Source organism: Gossypium arboreum, chromosome 10, assembly GCF_025698485.1.
Source record: "Gossypium arboreum isolate Shixiya-1 chromosome 10, ASM2569848v2, whole genome shotgun sequence".
Lineage (NCBI taxonomy): Eukaryota > Viridiplantae > Streptophyta > Magnoliopsida > Malvales > Malvaceae > Gossypium > Gossypium arboreum.
This window is the reverse complement of record NC_069079.1, coordinates 2,118,141-2,141,153: the sequence shown is the minus strand read 5'-3', so window position 1 is coordinate 2,141,153 and position 23,013 is coordinate 2,118,141. Positions and strand designations below refer to the sequence as shown.

Sequence of the window (23,013 nt, the reverse complement as noted above, 5' to 3'; positions counted from 1 at the left end):
TATTTTAACATATTATTCACTAAAATTCAGTTAATGGATTAACGATTATCATTCACGTAAGATTAAAATTTTAAAATTTGACAAAAATAGAGATTTAGAATAATTCAATTGTCAAACATATACTAAATTTACAATTGTACGCATAGCATAACACTAGTAATTGAATTTAACTAAAGTAAGTTGATTATTATTATCTGTGTCGGGACTAAAATTTAAAAATACAATAACTAAAATTAGTCAAATTAAAGTATGAGACTAAATCTACAACTTTCATAAAGTATAAGGATTGATAGTAAAATTTAATCTATTATATATAATGAATTATACGATTATCCAGTATGATTATCTCATATATATATATATATATATACATATATCTTTCCAATCCCACCATACTGAATTATTGTGGATGAGTTTTGTCCATTTATATTTCGATTCTTCAACACTTTCTACTCCGTATTAATTTGATATTACACTTAGTAAATTATAAAAAGAATAATAAACATTTTATTAATTTAATAAGAAAAATCAATAGTTCGACGTTGGTTACAAGGGAAAAAATGAATGACATAAAAATTACAATCTCAAGCTTTTTTGAGTTTGCAAATTTTCTTAGTTTAAATTTACAAAGCCCTTTTGAAACTTCAATTCAAGTTCCTCAAGCCATATATATATATATATATATATATATATATATATATTTATATTTAAATTTATATTTATAATGAATTATTGAGGATCGATCTGGCTTTCGTCAGCCAATTCTGGGGTCAGTTGATCGGCACGATCATCATGGCTTAGGCCGGCGAATGTATAAACCCTGAAAGCCAATTGGAAAGCTCTCCACAGCATTTTAATGCACACTTTCCTTTGAGCTTCAGCTTTGGCTTTGGATACTTCGTTTTCTCTTAGCTTCACTTCTCTTCTTTCCTGGGTTTATTTTTAACACCAAAGTTTTTTTTTTTTTTTTTTAAGAAGAATTTTCAATATTGATTAATGGAGACATTGAGTTGGAGCTTACCTTCATTGCTAGTTCCATGCAATTGGAAGAAACATCAACCATTGCTTCTTTAATTTGTACGAGGATTTGGAAGTCGAAATCGATGTCTTGGCTCTTGAATTTCTTGGTTAATTCATCTTTGGTTCTTTCCAGGGCGACTATTTCACCTTTGATCTGTTTTAAAATTGTATGGATTTTGGTTGGTTAGGGAGGAAATGGTGTTACTTAGGTAAAATTTTGGTTTTGATACGTTTATTACGGATGAATTTAGAATTTAATCAATATATTTCACGGTTATAACTATTAAGATGTTAACATGTATTCTTATTCATGCATGAAAAAGAAGATAGGTAAAAAATTGTTTCAAAAAAAAAAACTACATTAGCATTTTAACTGAAATAATTATCAGTATTAACTATTTGACTAATTAATGATATTATTAAAAAAATATATGTTAAGTCATGCCAATACTTAAGTATTAGGACTTGTTGAAGGAAGGTCAGTGTCACTAAAGGAGAAGTCTGCAAAATGTCATCCATCAAGGGTCAACAAACCCCTCAACAAGTTTGCTATTGGGCCTAAAACGTTTATCCTTAGTTTTATCCTAAATTTTGTCTTCCAACATTGCAGAGGGCCCGAATGAGTTCACGAAGTTACTCTGCTAAGAGCACAAGAAGGTGGCACGTTCACAGAGCATCAACACCCTTACCCACCAACAAAAATATATACATTTGTTCTTGATGGGATATGAACACATGGACTTTTAAGGCATTTGTGGGTAGGGGTACCACTTGATCTAACTCTCTGAACCTGCTTGGGCTCTTAGCAGAGCTGAAAAACAAAACTCAAGGATAAAACCGAGCATAGACATCCCCGACCCAATATCGAACTTGTGATGGGTCCTTCGGTCCTCGACGGATTCTTCCCTTGTGAGTCTGGCCTCCTTTCGATAGAATTAAATCCTAAATTTAACTATAGTATTAAGGCTAAAACCATAATTCGACCTATTATTAATTATCTTATGTTTATAAAAGAGCCAAATCATACCTTGTTGAAGTAACGATCAACCTTGTTAAGAAGCTCAGCCAAAGGAGGCTCAATCTTCCAGTTTTGTAGCACAGTGACCATTGATTCTAATTTCAAATAAAGTCCTGAAGCTGTCCTTAATGCTTCCAACTTTTTTGTTGGGAGCCCTTCAAACCTTGTTAGAACCTGCAAACCCAAAAACATTCTTCATAATCATAGAATCATTAAGCATAGGGCAATAAAGATTGATAAGCAATGTTCAAATAACCTGAGTTTCATCTGTAAAGTTCTCAAGAATGGATTCTACATGTTTGTGGAACTTGAGCAGCTTTGTCATGTCCTTTGTATTGAATGCGTTGACAGCAGTTTTGAGTTCTGTGATTGATTTAGCATGCTTGTCGACGTCTTCTTCGATTTGTGGGAAATAATCCGATCTGAGGCCGAAAAAAGGAATGAAGAATGTGTGATTAGTAAAAAAAACAAAAACAAAATTTGAATGAGGTGCAGGTCTTGATATACCTCTTGTTCATCTCTGCTAATGCATCAGATATGCCTTGTTTGCCATTGATGATGATGGTTCCAACCCCAGTTTTTGTACCACTAGGTGACTTGCCTTGCATGGGACATTCTTCGATTTTGCCCTTCCAAACCCGATATAGGTTACCTATATGGCTTGATCTCTTCAATTTAGTATTTGCTTTCTTGGGGCGCAAGGATTTTGCCGCACCATGTGGAGGAGGTGGTGGAGCAGCTCCTCCGTTTGACATGGGGGGTGATGGCGGTGGCGGCAGCAATGGTCCCGATCCCTGTGAAAGGATCATCGGTGGTTGGGGTGGTGGCATTGTTGATACTGTTCCAGGAGGAGGAGGTGGTGGTGGTGGAAGTGGTGCTCCGGTTGCCACTACTTTTGACTGCAATAGGACTGGAGGTGGTGGTGGAAGGGGTGCTCCTATAGCCACTACATTTGGCTTCGATGAGACCGGAGGTGGAGGTGAGGGCGGACGTGGTAATGGTATTCCAGCCACTGTTATATTTGTTAGCATTGAAAGTGGTGAAGGCAACTGTGACTCTGTTGCTACTTTTGTTGCTTGTACCGCTTCTACATTTCGTTGCAACATTGGGGGCGAAGGCAATGGCGGTCCTCCCGATACTACATTTTGTTGCAACAATGGTGGTGCTAGTGCTGATGCTGCTGTCGGTGGAGCCGATGGTGCAAATGCTCTTATATCTACTGCCTTATCTGTTGACAGCTTTGTTGGCAGGGATGGCAGGGGTGCCAATAAAACTTCAGCCGACGGTTTCGGTGGTGGTGGAAGTAATCTTATGTCCGTCTCCATATCCATTGACATCTTTACTCGCTGTGATTGCGGGGATGGCAGTAACACTTCTGCAGATGATGTTTCTGATAGTGGTGACGGTGATGGCAATTGTGACGCTGATGGTGATGGCAATGGTGATGCTGAAGGTGACGGTGATGGCAATAGGGATGTTGATAGTGGTGATGACAATTGTGATGCTGATGGTGACGGTGATGGCAATAGCGATGTTGATAGTGGTGATGACAATTGTGATGCTGATGGTGATGGTAATGGTGATGCTGACAGTGACGGTGACGGAAATAGGGATGCTGATAGTGGTGATGGTGATGGCAATGTTGATTTTTCAGCACCTACTTTATCTTTCAACAACTCGGAATGTAGCCTCCCTGAAGGCGATGATGGCAATACATTCAGTGAGCTCTTTGCTCTATCACCGGAAGCATTGCTTGAATTCAAATGGGGAACCTCTGATGTTTTTCTCACTGGGGAATTGCCCTTTGCGTCTTTCTTCTGTTTCTCAACAGCAGCAACCTTCTTTTGGTTCAATGAGTTCTGAACATGGACTTGAACCTTCGGAAGCATATCTGACCCGAGCCGCTTCACATCTACAGGATTCGATTTCCCAACCGCTTGAACCCGAAGAGGCAACAAAAGTGTTGACGAATAAGAGGATTTCGGCGAACCATTCATCAATTCAGGCAGGACAGAAGTTGGTGTCACCGGAGAAGGGCTACTCGAGCCATACTCCGAATACGATTCCTTCAAAACCTTTCCAAACGTTTTAGCCTTCGGACCGAACTCTTTGTTCTCATCATCTTCATCCATCATATCGAATTTCTCCTTTGCTATCTTAATCAATCCATTGAGTGTAGCCACAGCAATTTCAACTGCCAAAGTTCAAAAAAATGTAAGAACAACATAGCCATTGCCAGTGGCGAAGCCGGGGTGTTGTCAGAAGCCTCGGACTTTATTTTCATTTAGGCATAATTTATAAAATTTCAAATTAAAATAAAAAAATTGTACTTTAACCTCTTCGCCCGTGACCATTGCCAACATGGCTGAGCAAAATTAACTAACATACCGAGTTTATCGACATTTTTGCAGTTGTCATTATCATGTATATCGTACTTATATTTGTTTATCCACTCATCGCTCATCTTTGATGTGTCCCCAAGGCCTTGCAATGCCTTGCAAAAGTATATCAGCGCCTGTTCAGGCATTTCATCAAACAGTTAGCGTACGATCCTTCAGAATACCCATTTTTTAGCTTAAAAATTTATGAAAAGTTGGCAAAATACCTTATTAAGGGGCAATTTTTTAAACTCTGAAATGCGAAAATAGGGTATGCTTTCAGGGTAGAACTTATGAAGATCTTTCATTGTTCCAATCAACAACTGCAGCAACACAAAATAATTGAAACAACTGAAAATTATTTCAAAATTTTTAATTTTATTTTATTATCGCTTTAATTATATTACAAACTTATTTTTTAACTAATGTAACACTTGTAATAACCCGACTACTGATAAATATTTTTTCTCGAAAAGTTATAAAATGGTTACTTAATTATTTAATTTTTGTTGTCACCGGCAGTTAAATGGCCAGTGAAAAGATGATATGCATTTTTTAAAATTGACATAATAGCAATTTTAATCTTCAACCTTTACACATTGTAAAATTTGATACTTTTTTTTTCAATTTTACTTTTCTTTGTAAATTTTTCACATAAAAGTTAAAAAAAATCTATCAACTAAATTTAATTGAAAATATATCAAAATAAAAATACCTAAAAATTCAAAACAATAATTTACATCTTTTCTTATTCTTTTAAAATTAATCCTTAATGTTATAAATAAAAGTAAAATTAAAAAAGATCAAATTACACAATGTGTAAATGCTGTGAGTTTTTTTTTTAAATTAAGACTAAATTGACGCAATTGACAAATATTGACTGTTAAAATAATTATTATACCAACCTTAAAAGCTGTTAAGTTATTATTAATATTTTATTTGCCGGTAAATTTTTGAATAGCTAGACAATTATAAAAAATTACTAATAGTTGATGATTACAAATATAATTGACCTAATTTTTAAATTCATGCATTACCTGGTCTGTTGAAACTAAAGTGCTAGAAGGTGGTGGCAGATCAATGATGTCCCTGAAAGCAATGATTTTTTTCCTAAGCTCCATAATCAAAATGAAGTTGCAGGCACTTGATTGACATGAATTTTCCTTCCTTGGTAGAGGGGCTTTTTGTCCCTGCTTAAACAAGATTCAATTTATATATATATATATAAAGTCAAATTTCAATTTTGATCTTTCTACTATATTTATATCAACATTTAATTTGAATATCTAATCGGGTTAATCACTTTAAATAATTTAAATTTAGCCAAAAGTTTTATATTCTTCAAAATTTTGGAATTTTATCTTTTATTTTTCATATTTTTAAATTTTAGGACTAACTATTAACGATGTTAAAATTATTTTATTAAATTCAGGTTTATTATAATGTCATTTTTTAATTATATTACTATAAGGTAAATTTTTTATTTCAAAATATCACACTAATAAATTAAAAATAAAACCAGCTGTATGAACAATTAGATTTGGACTTTGAAATCTGCAAAGTAAAGAGATTAAATTCATGAAAAATAAAAATATAAAGATTAAATTCTAAATTTGTAAAAAATACGAAGATATATAGCATATTTTAACCAAAAGAAATTAATTAAATTACACCAAATAACCACGACCTTTCGAAAAAGAAAAGGAAGTAAAAGAGATCCGATTATAATAGAAGGATCAAAACCACAAAAGACACATAGTACAAAGACCTTTTATGAAATTTGACCAATAAATAAGAAAATAATCTGAATAATTAAATTACCTGTACAAGCTTCCGACCAAACAACATTGGTGATAAACCACAGAAAGTTCCTGGCATTATCAACTAATCTACGACCAAACAATTCGCCACAAAGCCAAAATAAAAAACAAAAAAAAAATCAATGTTCTATAATTTTATGACAAAACAAAGAAGCTTTGAAAAAAAAAAAAAAAAGAACCCAGTTTGGTGTTGCTGTGCATGTTTTTTTTTTTTGGAAGGGGGTATCTCTAAAAACAAGAAAGCCAAGGATTAAAAAGAACAAAAATCAAAAGTAAGATTATTTGTTAAAATTTTTGGGTTTTAGCTTAACAAAAATCTACAGAGTGGGTTTAAATTGAATGGTGTGTGTTTGCTTAGTTTAAACTACAAAATCTCTTAAGGTTTAATGGGTTGGTTCTATAAAATTTTTAATCTTAATTTTACTAAATTTAATCCAATTTGTGATCTTTTTTAACAGAGTATGGTTCTTAGTTGAATTTTCCCCTGTTTTATGTGTTTAAATATTTTCTAGAAAAGAAGATAAAATACGTTCAAGTTATGGTTAAGTTATATATAGTAAACTATAGAGCCATGGAAAAATAATCATGAAATTACAACTAGCCATGAAGTTACAAATATTTTTGGGGTCGGAATTAAGTCGTGTAGTTTTATCATAATAAAATTATAATTTTATTATTTTAATATTTATATCTTTATAATTTTTAAAGGATTGAATCTACGAGATTATTAAAATCCAAAAAGTAAAGAGATTAAATTCTTTAAATTAAAAATAAGAAGACTAAATTCTAAATATAAAAATAACAAACACTTAGAAACATGTTTTAGCTTGTACATAATATTGTCTTATTTGAATTTTGTAAAATTGCTGTATTCCACAAAATAGTCATACATATATTATTCTACTCCTTCAATTCAACACCTTTGAACTACTAACGATGATATTTATTTAACGAAAGAAAAATGGAATCTTAAGTCTTGGATTTAAGTTGCTTAGATTAATTTGATGGGTCAATTGCGTTAGATATATTTAAATTATGACATATATTTTAAATTGGTCTCAAATGTTAAAATATTTTAATTGAGTCCTTAAAATATCGTTATAGTATCAACTAGATCCTTATGCTAAGCATTATTTGTTTGGGGCATTAAATGTCAACTCAAATACGGTAGAGAGAATGTTCAAAACATGGATAGAATAGTAAACAAGTCAGGTCTAAATTGTTCATAGAGTAGATATTATACACATGTTTACAATTTAATTTACTATTTAAAATTAAAATTATTAAAAATATATATAATTTCATATTCGTATTTATTATATTTTTATAATTACATTTAAATAAAAATATTTTAAAACTTATATTGATTTGTCTAAAGCGATGGTTAAATCTTTTATCTGACACTTGTTTGGCATGGATTCAAAGTGTGTGATCTCATCCCTAATATTGTATCAAAAATATATTTTTAAACTTATTTAATTTAGGCCAAGTTGATGTTAAAACTTCACTGTTATTGGGATTGAACCGGACAAGTTGATTGGACCAAGAATAGATCGATGTATCGGTCTAGACAAAAGGGTTGAATCAACCTCTAAGTGAATTGTTTGAGATAAAAAAAATCTAGACAAAAACCAAAATAAAAAAAATATTTTTAACATTATATTAATTTTTATTTATTTAATGTTAGACAAACGGTTGAATTGGAAATCGGTGATTGGGTCGGTTCAACCATCGATTCAGTTATTAAAACATTGCAAAAATTGGTAAAAGTACTGTAGAGGCCCTTGTTTACTTTAAAATGTGCAATTAATTCCTATACATTAGATCAAATAGCCAATTGGTCATTTCTAGCTATTAAAATATTCATTTATTTCTAATGTTAAAAAATAGCGTGACCAACAAAATAACCAGTGTAGCTCATATTGACGTACAATCATCAGTTTTAAAAATAAAAATAGATGAAATTTTTAATAGAATGATTAATTTGCTATTTGATTTAACATTTAAATACTAATTTTACTCATTTATTTTAGTAGAGAAAACAAAATACAATCTAATTTATAGTGCAAGAATCTCCTCGATACTTTTATAATAAAAAAATATTGCCCAGGGACCTAATGGAAAAAAATTAAAAGAAACTAATTAATTATTAATTTTTCAAGCAGTTATGAAATTTGGACTTGCTGACCGTGTTATAATTAAAATAATTAAAATTTCAAAACTTGGATTTTTTTTGAATTAATCAAATATTGGAAATTCAGGTTCATGTAATATATAACAAAGAAAAAGTTGGTTCACACTTCACATACTACAGCTTTAATTTAAGTAAAGTCTCATGGACCGATTATATAAAACTTTGTACTAAAATTATTTTTATATCTATTTTCGGTATTGCCATTAGCCCACCACCTTTTAATTTGGCCTTAATCATGTCCCAGTATGACGTGTTCAATTAAATGAGTCAGTATTTTCATATTAAACTGCTCCTTTGGACTCATTGCCCACATCTAATTTCTTTTTTCTTACGTTTATTGTATTATATAATGTATTTTTCATTTTCTATTAGGTTAAATTAACTTAATATGTCGAAAAATAAATAAATAAATTAAATAGATTTTTTAACTTAGAGAAATAAGTTGTTTTTGAAGAGAGAGTGTTAAAGTGCGTCCAATAGGACGTGTTTTCCGATAATTACAAAGAAAGCTCGTCCAGCTGGGTGCGCTTTCATACTTTCTTTTCAAAAACGATCTATTTCCCTAAATTAAAAAAAATGATTTATTTGGTCAATTAACATTTTTCTTGGGCATATATGGTTAATTTAGCCCATTTGGTACACTATATTTTATTGTTAATGAAGTTAAATTTAAATTATAAATTTTTAAGGTGTCAAAATATAATTTTATAATGTTTAGAGGGATTGAACATAAATTTACCATTTTTAGAGGGGATTGCCTCGCTTGGCGTCGCCCCTGCATGTTACATAAAAGGTATTGGTTTAATTTTAAATTGAATCCTTTTACTTTACATAACTTCAGAAGTAAGTCTATTTATTTTAATTTGTCGAAATTTGATCGTTTTATTTTATGAAAACTAAAGAGCTGATTCAGTTCTCAGTAATCATGTGAATTTGAAACTAAGAGCTGATTCAGTTCTCAGTAATCATGTGAATTTGAAACTACTAATTTTGGCTAATTTAATGTAAAAAAATGTTAAGCTATTTTTTAAAAGATGAGGAGAGGTTATAGGTAGTGATCACCTTAAACTTCGAATCATTAACCTCAAATTTGGAGTTTGAATCCTAACTCCCGAATTTAATATTTAGGGTTAGAGTTAGAGTTTAAAATTTAAGATTCTAAATTTAAAATTTAAGTTTAAAGTTCAAGACTTAAGATAAAAAAATTATCAAAATTATAAGTTAGTAATATAAAAAAAATTCTAGACGAACCCATAAAATGATTTTTGTTCCTTTTAAATGGAGTAGTGTGAAACCTGAGTGTGCCGCAATTCCGACAAGTTTAACGGCATTATCAGTTTCCTCGACAAAATGGGATTTATGAACGTAGCACGTGACTTAATTTTCCTGCATATGAAGACGTACATAAATGGAAAATTTGCATGCCTCAAGAGACCAGTACATATGATTCTTCATTTGGATTTTCTATGGCTATATATATAATAATATATACCCATGAAACTATTTTACATTAAGAGAAAAGATTTTACGAAATAAAAATATTATATATTTCTAATAGTTTAATACTATATCAGCAGGGGCAAAGTCAGAGGCTGGCATTGGTTTGACCCCCTTTAAAATGTAAATTTATTCTTTTAGCCCTTTTTTAAATTAGTAAATATAAAATTATACTTTGACCTCCTATAATTATAAAAATTCAATTTAATCCTTTATAAATTATAAAGATATAAACTATAAAAAATTAAAATTTTATCTGGCCCCCCCTAAATATTTATTCTGGCTTTGCCCCTGTATATCAATAATTTTATCCTGTATTTCAGGATTTTAATTTAGATTTAATTTTTTTCAAAATGAAAATACTAACGTGACATAAAACTATTGAAAAATGGATACAAATAACGTATGCTTTCCTTTATATCAATACATATATATATTTTTAGATGATGTTTTAAGAAATGAATTATAGGTGTGTTTTTAATTTAATGGGTTTTGTACCTATTATTTGAGATTATTATATATAATTATATATATTCATATGTTATATTAAAAGTTGTGAATAAAGTTAAATTTTACATTTAATGTAATTTAGTACTATAATAATATATAAACTCGAGGGTAAAGTTAGAAATTTTTAAAAGATTAAGTGATATATTTTAACGGGAATTAAATATATTTTTACTATTGTATTAGCATATAAATTAAATTTAGTTGGGAATTAACTATAGGAGTCTTAAGTCATTAATGGCATAATTAGTTGCTAATTATAGGTTGAACCACGTGTAACACATAGTGTTATACATACATATATATATATATATATATAATTTACATTCCCAAAACAAATGAGATTTGAAAATAACAAGTGAACTAACCTTTCGCAGTTATGGACGCACGTAAATGGAAATTTTGCATGCTTCATCAAAAAGAAAAAAGAAAAACATATTATTCTTCATTTTTAGGGTTCATTGCTAAATTAATACAAAGAAAATAATGATTATAAGGGTCGAAGCCAAAAAATAATTTGGGGTTAGAATTAAATTATATATTTTTACGATGATAAAAACATAATTTTATTTATATCTTTATAATTTTAAAAGATTAAATAAAACTTTTATCATATTTGGATAATCAAAATACAATTTTACTCGATGGCAAATCTAGAGGAGGGCTGGCATGGCCCTTTAAAATGTAAAACTGTTATTTAAGCCTTTAATTTTTTTAAAATTTTAAATTAGTAAAGAAAAAATTGTACTTTGGCCCCTTAAAATTATAAAAATCTGATTTAATCCTTTAAAATTATAAAGATATAGACTATAAAATTAAAATTTCATTCGCCCTCCCTAAAAATTGTTCGACTTAGCCTTAATTTTACTATTACTAATTTAAAATTTTATAAATTATTAAGTGGTCTAAGTATTTTTTTTCATTTTAGACCCTTGGACCCGCCAATGACAAGTAAACATTATGATACAATATTGAATTCACTATTAATTAATAATTAGAATTTGTAAGTCTTTTTTATTAGCCTTGTACTTTTATTATATTTTCAATTATTAGATTCTCTAGGTATGTATGCTTATGTCTTTTGATATATATATATATATATATATATATATTTGGTTTATAGAAATAATGGGTTTATAAAATGAAGTAAGAAGTAAAGGATTTATATATAATTTTACATTTTTTCACTTTTAAGGTATAATTAATTAAATGATTGAAGGATTTTAAAGCGAATCATATGATATATATAATTTAAAATTAAATTTATTTAATTTTATTTATTGATAATCATAGAATTATACATACTAATGCGAGTAATATTAACTAAAAAATAAGCAGTAAATAAAAGGAAAGGAAGAAGAGGAATATTTCAATGCATTCACTTTAGTCTAATTAAATATTTATATTTTTACTACTATAAGAAGCTGCAGTATTTCCAGGAGAGACTGTTTCAAATGGTGTATATATATATAGATATTAAACGTGTTGGAAGGATTATACAAATAAAATAGGAAGAAAAGCATCAAAGAGTCAAACTTGAAATTTCTAAATTTCTTAAATTGAAAATCAAAAAAATAAAAATAAAAATTCACCCATTAAACCCATTTATTAGATCTTTGGAACCTTTATATATACACTTGAAAAGTAGTATTTTACCTTAAAACATTCACTTCAATCAATCTCTCTCTTGTAGTTCTTGGAAGTAACCATGCAGCAACATTGTGCTTCATCAGCTGTGAACTTATGCCGCAAAATCCTTCAACCCCACCGAGTTGCCTCAGTCCGGCCACCGCCGCCTCCGCCACCTCCGCCACCTCAGCCGCCACTGCAGCCGCCACTTTGCGATATCTTCATCAACCACTGTGGGGTTGATACGAAGAGAACCATTGCGGGGTTGCTCCACGGCCATTTGTTCAGGTTGGGGTTGAGACCTTTCCTCGATAGCATGAATATGAAACCCGGCGATAAGCTGTTCGGTAAAATAGACCCGGCTATTCGGAGCTGTAAGCTCGGCGTGGCGATCTTTTCGCCGAATTATTGCGATTCGTACTTTTGCTTACATGAGCTTGCGCTTTTGATGGAGTGTAAGAAAAGGGTTGTACCCATATTTTACGACGTGAAACCGTCGCAGCTTCGGGTGGTGGATTACGGGACCAGCTCGGCCGAGGAATTGGAAAGGTTTAGTTGGGCTCTCGAGGAAGCTAAATATACCGTTGGACTTACGTTCGATAGTTTACAAGGGTATGAAACACAACTTTTAATAATGTTAAGATAATTTTAAAAAATGGAATTTCTGACTTTTTTTGTTTTGTTTTGTTTTGTAATTAAAGGGACTGGTCGGGTTTCTTGAATTGTGCAACCGATGCTGTTATTAAGAACTTGGTGGAATTGGAAGATGGTAATTGAAGCAAGAAAAGTACATATATATTGTGCAGGGTCGTCAACAAGAATGAAGATATTTCAATTTATTTGTTAATGCCATTAATTTTTTTTGTAACATTATTTTAGCAGAAGATTTTGAAGCATTGTTTGTTTGGAGTAGATGAACTTTTAATAGATTTGTTATTGTCTCTGAATTTTTTCTCTCAATTCTGTAAAGAGCCCAAGTACTTGACAAATTCAAATACTAAAAACATAAACACTCACATTTTTTTAATAAATAGTCATGCATGACACACTATTCATTTTGACAAGTGCTCTTGCTCATTTGAATCTTGCCTTAAGCATTCGAATTGTATAAAGAGTCTGGAGATGATATTAGACCTATTAAAAAGTCCATCTTGAACAATAATACTTCAAAAATTTCTCTCAAAATTTAAACCTCATTTTCTTAATGATTTTTTTTTTCAAAATTTAATATTTTTTGTGTAGTAAACCCCCAAATTTTTTACTCCAAATAAGTTGTAAATTTTTGTAAACTTTTTTCCTTTTTTTTTTCTGTTGAAACATACATATATATTGGTACTCGAATGAATATTCTTTTGTAATATGGTCAAAATTCAATAAAATAGTTATTATTATTATTTGTTTGTTGGTTATTTGAGTAATCCATGGGTCTTCTCCATTTACACCATGGAAAGAAAGAGAAGCTTTTTATTATTATTATTTAAAAAAGAAGAAGAAGGAAAGAAAGAGAAGCTGAAAATGCGGAGACAGGGCAGGAAATTTCATTGATGAATCTGGGTTTATGCCCAGAAATTAATGTAAGTTTGTATATAAATATATATATATATAAAGAGGTAATTGGGGATTTATTTTCCTGCTAGAAAATTTCTAGGAGGTTTCATCAATCTGTACTACACAGCACTAATTTTCATGAATTTCTATCGAAGTTTTGCTTTAGAAAATCTTAAGGTTCCAACCTAAATTCACTTTAATTTTTTAATCGGTATAGTTAACAATAGAAATCAATAATTTTTTTAACAGAATGACTAATTTACTTTTTAAGCTAACATACATAGATTAATTTATCCAATTTTTAAATATAAGAGGCAAAATGCAACCCAACTCCTAATAAAAGTCCTCCATAATATTTTTTCCTTTCTAACAATTGAATTGGACCATATTTAACTATGATGGCATTATAAAATTAGAGGATCCAAATCATGCCAAATTATAATATAGGGACTAAATCCCAAATTTGAACATAGTAGATAGCCAAAATCACAATTTGACCTTGTTCTTGACTAAGAAATATTTGACTAACGTACAAAGCTACCTACAAGTCTACAACTGATATATATGCATAGAAGTAAAACCATCCGCATGTGAAAGTCAACTGTCCGACACACGTAAGCTTTGGTATTTGACTCTTAATTAAAAGTGGTTGCTTGTAAGATTTATGTTAGCTTAATAATATAAAAAATTATAGTGAAATTAATGTGCAATTAAGTTCTAGTAAGTTTTAATTACTTGGATTTAACGGTTTATTTATTAAATTAACTAATTATTTAGTATTAGATTACGTGAAAACAATAAGTAATAAATATATTTATAAAAAAAAAATTGATCTAAACAATAATGCTGACACGAATCGTGTCACGTGTACCTCAACTGAAATACAATAACCCGTTTTTAATAGTAAAAATGGATGAAATTTTTAGTAAAAAAATTAATTTATTCTTTGATCTAACGTATATAGACCAATTTATTCTTTTTAAAATAGAAAAGATAAAATGTAATCCGATCTTAAATTAGGAGCTCCATAATATTTTTAATTCTCTAACGATTGAATTCGATAATTTTTTTTTTCATTTTACCCAGAAATTTCTCCCATTTCTTACCCATCAATGAAGCAAAACGAGAAAAAAATTACTGATTTATGTAGAAAAAAGAAATTTAAACTCAAAATGTCAACGTTGACAAAAATTAAGTAACAGGAGAAGATATGTTGGAGTTGACGTTGAGGGTTGAAAAATGAGTGAAGTAGACGGTAAAACCAAGTCAAATCCTTTGACAATGCAATTTAACTAATTTCTGAGAAATGATGGCAATAGTTCCTGTGATTTGCATTAGCTTTTTCTAGATTCCATTTTTAATTGCAGAAAAGGAAAAATACAAGAAAGAAGAAAATCAAATTAGGATGCCATTATTTTAATTTCTAAACTTATTGCTGCCAATAATGACATGCTAACATAGTGTATATATATATAACATGCAAAGTGGAATATTTAATTAAGGGGTAAATATATTTTTATACTTAAATTTAATTTTAATATTTAAATTGATATTTATATTTTTTGTAATCTCCTTAAAATTGAATGATGTGGACTGATTAAGTTGTTATATATGGGTGGTATATCAACGGATAGTGTGACATATGTGCTATGTGTCTAAACTTGATTGACTCACGTTATTCAATTTTAATTAGTTACAAAAATGAACTAAAATGTATGATAGAAGTCAAATTCGGGTATCAATCTGAAGAAATATATTATCACTTTAAACATTGAAGTCAAACTTAAATACCAAAAAGTATATATATCTTTACTCAAAAATCGTAAAATTGAACCTGTAAAATTGAAGAGTTTCTCCATGTCGTAAGTCATGGAGTCGAGTCCAATTGCATGCAAACCCTTCGATTTCACATGGTTTTATATTTTTTGGCACTACAAAACATTCCGATTATTTGAACTTATCAAAGCTCTCGACAAAACGAAAAACAAAACTCTGATTATTGGAAATCCTATTCCTCAACAATTTTCAAATTCAAATAAAATTCAAAATTTAAATATGAAAATTTTTGAAAATGTGAAAAGGAGGAGTTAATTTTTTAACATTAATCTCATTATAGGTTATTATCATATCTGTTTTTTTTTATACAATGTTTAGAACTAGACATAGTCATTCTCCAACCCTTAAATAAGAGCATAATTCACTTCAGCTGTTGAAAAGTCAATTAAGGGAGTGTTGAAAAGTGAGAGGTGCAATTGGCAAAAAAGAAAAAGTGATAGGCAAGTTGTTTAAAGTTGAATGGGATAATTTAATTTTGGTCCCTAATTTTTTAGGTCATTTGCAAGTTGGTCCCTAAACCTCAACTATAAATAGGCCTAATCATTTTTCATTTCAACCATCCCAACCAATCTTTCTCTCTTAGTTTTCTCTCTTCTCCCATTTGAGAATTCTTAAGGAATTCTATTTGTTTGTAATATTTTGGAGATAGTAAAGTTATCATCTGGTGTTAGTGCCGGAGGACGTAGGTATAATTTACCGAACCTCGTTAAAACTCTTATGTTCTTTCTTGTCCTATTTTTCTTTCAATATTTGAGGGTATAATAGTAGTATTTAATTGTGCTATTAAATTACTATAGAAGGGATATTCTGACTAAGGAAAGACTTGGTATTTAAGAGATCCTTGTGATCCACCTCTCTTCCCTAGGAATTGAACTTTGTGTGATTTTTTAGTACAATAATTTACACGCTTCCGACCCTATTGAAACAACATCAGCGTACTCGAACCCACATCCTCCTGTACTGGCAACAATACTAATATTAATTGAACTAAAATTTAATCGGCAGCAGAAGTAATTAATTAAATGTAGAGACTTGATTTAGATAAATATTTCATAATAATGATTCTTAATTGTTGTTGAGAGTTTCTTCGACTCAAAATGTTGGACCACAATAATCATGTCAAACATGCGTGTTTTAGGAAGAAAAATTATATTTACTTATTTAGGCCGGCAATAATTTTAAATTAGAGGCATCGATTAATTATCTATTTATTTTTAATTAATACAGCTAGTTTTAGATTTCATTCACTAAATTAATTATCTATTGGTTTTAACTAATTTTGATAATACACACATGACAGTCTCTATTTATTACTGCTACTTTGTCAGCTGTAATTTTGCGAGCTTTGTCCACAAAGTTTAATTTTTAAAAATAATTTTATTATAAATTTTGATTATATATATTTTTTATATTATGTCTAAAATTAACTATAGCTCCTCCATATAACTTACATCTTATTACATTAACGACAATATTTATATTAATCAAATTAAGACTCAATTAATTTTAATATAAATAATTTAAAAATGTGAAGTATGATCTATTTTAATATTTTTTCCATTGTCAGATTACAATAATTTTAGGTTCTAAGAAAAAAATGTTATAAAAATCCTAGAATATATTTTATAAATTTGTATAATAAATTGTTTTTGAAGAGTGATAACGAGGGAAAAAATCTTAATTTATAATTGAATAAAATATGAAAGTAAAATTTATAAAATATTAATGATATAAAATTATAAAAAGTGTAAAATTATTTGAGTTTTACATCAATATACGTGAATCATTTTCACAAAATTATTATTTTGATTAGATTTATAATTATTCGTTGATATATTTAATGATATATCCATGAACATGTTTACAAAAATATAACATATTTGTTTAATCTTCACGACAAGTTCATTTACGTTGAACAAGCAAACACATACTTATATAATTTTAAACAAACGAGCCAATGAGATGTTTTCACTGTGATGCTTCGATTTGACTCTCACCTTATATAAATTATGTTGGTAAAAAGAGTTTTCCGGCCCTTTTCAATTTTGATATTGAATAAATTGATGCCTCTAAAAAAATTAGAGCAATTTAATCTTGTTAATTTTAAAATTAAGCAATTAAAGATAATTAATCACGACGTTGATATTTCTTGTCAATTATATATATTTTTATTGGTATAATAACAAATTTAGCTCTTAGAGTTTACACATTCTGTTAATTTTCCTTTAATTTAACAAAATTAATATAGAGGGTTAAATATTTTATTATATCGATAAAATTACATACAATTGATAAAAACATTAGCACTATGATTTTTATAGAAAACATTGTGATTAATTGTTCCTAATTAATAACTTATAAAATTGACAGTGATTAAATTGATCTAATTTTTTGAAAGAAAACAATTTATTTAATATCGAAATTAAAAGAAATCAAAGAGGTATTTTTATCAATTATATTTAAATTGTTTTTGAATTTATTTCTACTTAAATCCTTTTATATAAATCCTCTAGATTTCCTCCAAATATTTTCATTTACTATCCTATCCCTGCCTTGTGCCTTATTTTTGGCTTTATTCGATTAGATTATTAATTTATTAATCTAATCGACTCGTTTAATTTTATTAAAATTAATTTTATTAAAAAATTAAAAAATAAAATAAAATTTTAGTTCATCTATCTAATTTAACTGATTTATATTGTTTCCTGAACCGATCAATTCAATATTTTTCTCCGAACCGATAAATCCGGTTCAAAATGTTAGAAATGTCGCATAAAATCTAGTTTAGCTGTAAAAGCAAAGATCATAATTAAGAAGATTGTGTCCCAACCGACAACCCAAACCAGACAGCCACCTCATGCATGCCCCGTTTAAAGGACTGTCCTCTTCCCATCTCCATTTCCCCATTTCTTCTCCACCTTTTGAATTCAATCTCTCCATTTTTCATTTCCCATCTTCCATCTTTACCCCTCTTTCTATACAGTAAAGGATTGACAATGCCCTTCCTTTTTGCCGCTCTTTTTCACCTACTATGGCATGCCCACCAAGTGACTGCATCAAGTCCAGTGAACTCCACTCACAGAAGCCAACAAGCTTACTCTCATTCCCTTCTTGCCAATGGGGTTGCTCGTACCCCTCCAATGGGGTATCAATTCTTTCACTTTTTTTTTTAAAGCCTTCATATTTTATAAAAAAAAAAGGTGATTAATTTTTTCATTGTTTGCAGGTGGAATAGCTGGAATCACTTTCATTGTGATATAGATGAGAAGACTATAAAAAGTACTGGTAAGCTTCTTAACTTACTCTAATTATTTGTATATAGCCTAAAACCCAGAATTTGCATTTAAGTACTTGCTAAGATTTTCAACTTCAAATACCCAAAATTTTAAAACTTGTGCTTGAGATTTACATAAATTCAATATTGGACTTGGATCATGCATGCTTATCCATTCATTTGATTGGTATAGTAGAATCAACAGATGCTTTAAACCACCGCCATCACCGTGCAGTTTCCAGCCTTCAAATCTAATTTATACTTCCATCTTCTTAGTTTTTTGACTTTGAATATTCCAACAGTAGATAATTTCATAATACCCTTTTATAAGCAGTGTTTCAGTGTTCTTTCTATTACATTAATTAATTCTGGTTTGAAACGTTGGGTATGGGTTGCTATTTGTATGCTTGACACGAACGAAAAATGCCCATGAATTGCCTGCACACTTGTTTATTAGGATCTGAATCAGTCCAATCAAGAAATTCTTGAAATTTAATTATAGATTTGATAAATTACCTTATATTATGCTTGAAATGAAGACCCTAATTTTTATTAAATAAAACCCCGAATTTGTATTCAAGTACTTGCTAAGATTTTCAACTTCAAATACCCAAAATTTTAAAACTTGCAGTGAGCATTAATTATATTCAATGTTGGACTTGGATCATGCATGCTTATTCATTAATTTGATTGGTATTTTGTTGCTGAAAAATAGTGAATAGAATCAACTGATGCTTGAGACCACCACCATCACCACTACGCTATTTACAGCCTTTAAATCTAATTTATACTTTCTTTTTTTGTTTTTTTGACTTTGAATAGTCCTCAGTGCTCTTCTATTACAGTAATTAATTAGGGTTTGAAACTTTGAATGAATTTGCTATTTGCATGGTTAGCCAGTTTCAAGTTGATTGGCATGAGGTACAGGGTTTGGTCCCTGTAATATAATTCTTGCTTGTACTAAAAATAAAATATTTTCATGCTTAAAAGTGAATGAACATACCCATGAATTCTATACTTAACACTTCTTTATTAAGGTTCTGAATTAGTCCACCACAGAGATGTTTGAAATGAAGACCCTTCTTTACTTTCCTTGAATAAGGACCATATAAATTATTCAATGCATTTAAAAGTTGGTGAATTTTTGTCTGCATTTAGTTTTTGATACACTGACTTTGAATTTCAAATTCTTTCATCATTTGGTTGTTGGGGTTATTTATTTATTGTTTTCTAAAAATCTTGTGTGATGATGATCCCTTGCTGTTGATTTGTTAGTTGACATAGTGAATTTTGCCCAATGTTACTCGGACTTGGGTGTGAGTGTCAAATACCGGTATGTATTTAACACGAGTAACGTTTGACTTTTCAAAGGTTTTCCATGTAATATACATATGTCAAACATTGGTGCTTCAAGAAAAATGAAGAGCCTGAGCAAGATAGCATTGTGTGATCGCTTGGTGTCAATTGTCAGTTGACATAGTTAATTTTGCCCTATGTTATTCGGACTCTGGTGTAAGTGTCAAATATGGGTATGTATTTAATGAGAGTATTGTTAGACTTTTCAAAGGTTTTCTATGTAATATCCATGTGTCCGACACGAGTGCTTCAAGAAAAATGAAGAGTCTGAGCAACAACCTATCATTTTGTGATCCCTAGCTCTCAATTGTTAGTTGACATAGTGAATTTTGCCCTATGTTATTCGGACTCGGGTGTGAGTGTCAAATACGGGTGTGCATTTGACACGGGTATCGTTAGATTTTTCATTTTTCAAAGGTTTTCCATGTAATATCCATCTGTCAAACACTGGTGCTTCAAGAAAAATGAAGAGTCCGAACAACATAGATTTTGCCTCTGCATTCTATTAATGTTTTAATGAACTTTAAGGGGACAACTGAACTATTTCCTCTGTTTTTCTTTGACAATCTTGTACTTGCCGGAATATGGAATTCGGTTTATTGTTATGAACTTAGGATTCAAACCGAATAAAATCGAAACACATAAGTGTTTCAAGAATGTTAATTTTGATATTCTTTTATGACTACCCCTCCTGCCAAGAACAGCGGATGCTATTGTTTCAACTGGTTTGGCAAGACTCGGATACAAGTATGTAAATCTCGGTATGAATCCAAAACAAGTCTTTTTTTTTTCTTTCTTTATGCTTTAATGGTGATTGCATGAGTTTTCACTATTTTCCTTATTGGTTATACGAAAGCAGATGATTGTTGGGCCGAGGGAGAAAGAGACAACGTGGGTAATTTAAGGGCCAAAGCCTCCACATTTCCTTCCGGCATTAAAGCCCTTGCAGATTATGTTCATTCCAAAGGCTTGAAACTTGGAATATATGCTGATGCGGGGTAAATGAAAACGTGTATAAATTTTATATTTTGGTCGGCTTACAAAACAAATAATAATTGAACCGTTTGAACATTCGAAAACCTTGTTTGATCTCTGCAGTAAAAGAACCTGCAGTAACAAAATGCCGGGCTCACTCGGGCATGAATATCAAGACGCAAAAAATTTTGCTGAATGGGTTTGTATCTTTACATTTGCAATTATAGAATTTGCTTAAAATGCAGGATTCAGGCCAATAGTGTGGTTATTTTCACAGGGGGTCGATTACTTAAAGTACGACAACTGTTATAATGACGGTTCGAAACCTCAAACGAGGTAGTCTCATTCATCACTCGAGTTTATTACAAAGTTAAAGAACATTTGATGTTATGTGACAGACATGTAATTCTGTTTTGTGAAAAGATATGCTGCGATGAGTCGTGCATTAAGAAATGCTGGCAGGCTGATCCTTTTCTCATTATGTGAATGGTATGTCATATGTGCATATGAAGTTTATGTCATCAGCTTTTTGCAAAAATTTAAGAACTGTTATTTTGTAGGGGACAAGAGGATCCGGCAAAATGGGCCAGTTCTTATGGCCATTCTTGGAGGACTACTGGGGATATCAACGATACATGGGCAAGGTTTGTTCACATATACATAAACTGGTTTGACCGTTTATGATTCTTGATGAACCATTGAATTAGTTGTTTTCACAATTCATTTCTTTTTCTAGTATAACATCAATAGCAGATTCGAACAACATTTGGGGGAGATATGCTGGTCCTGGCAGGTGGAATGGTAGCTGCAAATTTCTAACTTCTTGCATACAGACAGACAGACAGACTCATACATGCATACACACGCACTCGCGCAAGTCATAGTGATGTTATAGTACAGATACACACACACACACACATACATACATACATACATACATACATACATACATGCATGCATTCATACATACACACACATGCACATGCAAGTTATAGTGATGTTAAAGTGATATTTCATTAATTTATTAAAATTCACACAAGATCCCGACATGCTGGAAGTGGGAAACGGAGGGATGAACATTGAGGAATACCGGTCTCATTTCAGTATATGGGCTCTTATGAAGGTATCTATCTCTCAATTCCACCTTGCACACATAAACCTCTAGTGATCACATGCTAAAAAACTCTTTTCATCACCAGGCTCCTCTCCTAATTGGATGCGATGTTCGATCTGCGAGCAAAGAGACTCTAACCATTCTTGGAAACAAGGAAGTGATCGATGTTAACCAAGACTCCCTAGGAGTTCAAGGGAGGAAAATACGATCCAATGGAGGCCTAGAGGTAAACCGTTTCGAGCACACATAACTTGATCACACTTTTGGATTTCCTCATAAAAAATCTACACCGATTTCCTCATCAAAAATCTACACAGGTTTGGGCAGGGCCTCTATCAGGGAAAAGGGTGGTGGTGGTGTTTTGGAATAGAAGCCAAGCTAGAGCAATTATATCAGTTAAATGGAGGGAAATCGGCCTCTCCCCGTCCACTCTGGTCGCCGTTCGAGACTTATGGAAAGTATGATTTAGTCCTTTTCGATGGTTTGAACTTTAATCTAATGGATTATTGACATGTTTTTTTGTGATGTTTTTATTGCAGCACTCATTTGTTTCAATGAATAAGCGTTATAGAATGGGTGCATATGTTGCTGGACATGCTTGCAAGATGTATATTATGATACCAGTTAGAGGCTGAAGGAGAGAAGCTCTTAAATACATTAAGTTTCCTTTTTTCTTCAAAGCATTTAATCTCAGAAAATATCTTAAATGTTCAAAGATATATATATATATATATATATATATATATATAATTTCTTGATGTATCATGATTTTGGGGATTGGGTCATTGTTTCTTGCTTCAAAATTGCAACTTTTGGCTTTGAATCATGTAATTATGTTTTGGTGTAA

At 30.6% G+C, this 23,013-nt stretch overlaps 3 protein-coding genes across 3 annotated transcripts; 2 read left to right on the top strand and 1 right to left on the bottom strand.

Annotated features, from left to right (window-relative positions):
* Nucleotides 1–1,418: 1,418 nt before the first annotated feature.
* LOC108488037 (uncharacterized protein At4g04980) lies at nt 1,419–4,839 on the bottom strand. The gene is made up of 6 exons (XM_053020058.1): nt 4,644–4,839; nt 4,427–4,553; nt 2,546–4,232; nt 2,295–2,460; nt 2,048–2,212; nt 1,419–1,962 (listed from the first exon to the last, which is right to left on the bottom strand). Exons 1-6 carry the CDS (start codon nt 4,722–4,724, stop codon nt 1,846–1,848), a joined length of 2,343 nt encoding a protein of 780 aa, XP_052876018.1. The 5' UTR covers nt 4,725–4,839; the 3' UTR covers nt 1,419–1,845.
* Nucleotides 4,840–12,142: 7,303 nt separating this feature from the next.
* On the top strand, nt 12,143–12,840 carry LOC108488036 (TIR-only protein-like). Its single transcript, XM_017792354.1, has 2 exons — nt 12,143–12,675; nt 12,765–12,840. The coding sequence occupies exons 1-2, from the start codon at nt 12,143–12,145 to the stop codon at nt 12,838–12,840; spliced, it is 609 nt and encodes a 202-aa protein (XP_017647843.1).
* A 5,374-nt stretch (nt 12,841–18,214) lies between these two features.
* On the top strand, nt 18,215–23,013 carry LOC108487221 (alpha-galactosidase-like). Its single transcript, XM_017791515.2, has 13 exons — nt 18,215–18,592; nt 18,674–18,732; nt 20,782–20,838; nt 20,937–21,075; nt 21,176–21,251; nt 21,330–21,388; nt 21,476–21,541; nt 21,613–21,696; nt 21,789–21,853; nt 22,093–22,175; nt 22,252–22,392; nt 22,484–22,624; nt 22,706–23,013. Exons 1-13 carry the CDS (start codon nt 18,309–18,311, stop codon nt 22,799–22,801), a joined length of 1,350 nt encoding a protein of 449 aa, XP_017647004.1. The 5' UTR covers nt 18,215–18,308; the 3' UTR covers nt 22,802–23,013.

Bases quoted from the DNA above. Each gene is read 5' to 3' on its own strand.
- LOC108488037 (XM_053020058.1), bottom strand. From the start codon at position 4,724: ATGAAAGATCTTCATAAGTTCTACCCTGAAAGCATACCCTATTTTCGC. The intron at 4,233-4,426 runs GTATGTTAGTTA...GAACTTTGGCAG, and splicing joins CAAAAATGTCGATAAACTCG to TTGAAATTGCTGTGGCTACA. The intron at 2,213-2,294 runs GTTATTTGAACA...TTGGGTTTGCAG, and splicing joins ACTTTACAGATGAAACTCAG to GTTCTAACAAGGTTTGAAGG.
- LOC108488036 (XM_017792354.1), top strand. From the start codon at position 12,143: ATGCAGCAACATTGTGCTTCATCAGCTGTGAACTTATGCCGCAAAATC. The intron at 12,676-12,764 runs GTATGAAACACA...TTGTAATTAAAG, and splicing joins ACGTTCGATAGTTTACAAGG to GGACTGGTCGGGTTTCTTGA.
- LOC108487221 (XM_017791515.2), top strand. From the start codon at position 18,309: ATGCCCCGTTTAAAGGACTGTCCTCTTCCCATCTCCATTTCCCCATTT. The intron at 18,593-18,673 runs GTATCAATTCTT...CATTGTTTGCAG, and splicing joins GCTCGTACCCCTCCAATGGG to GTGGAATAGCTGGAATCACT. The intron at 22,393-22,483 runs GTAAACCGTTTC...AAATCTACACAG, and splicing joins GATCCAATGGAGGCCTAGAG to GTTTGGGCAGGGCCTCTATC.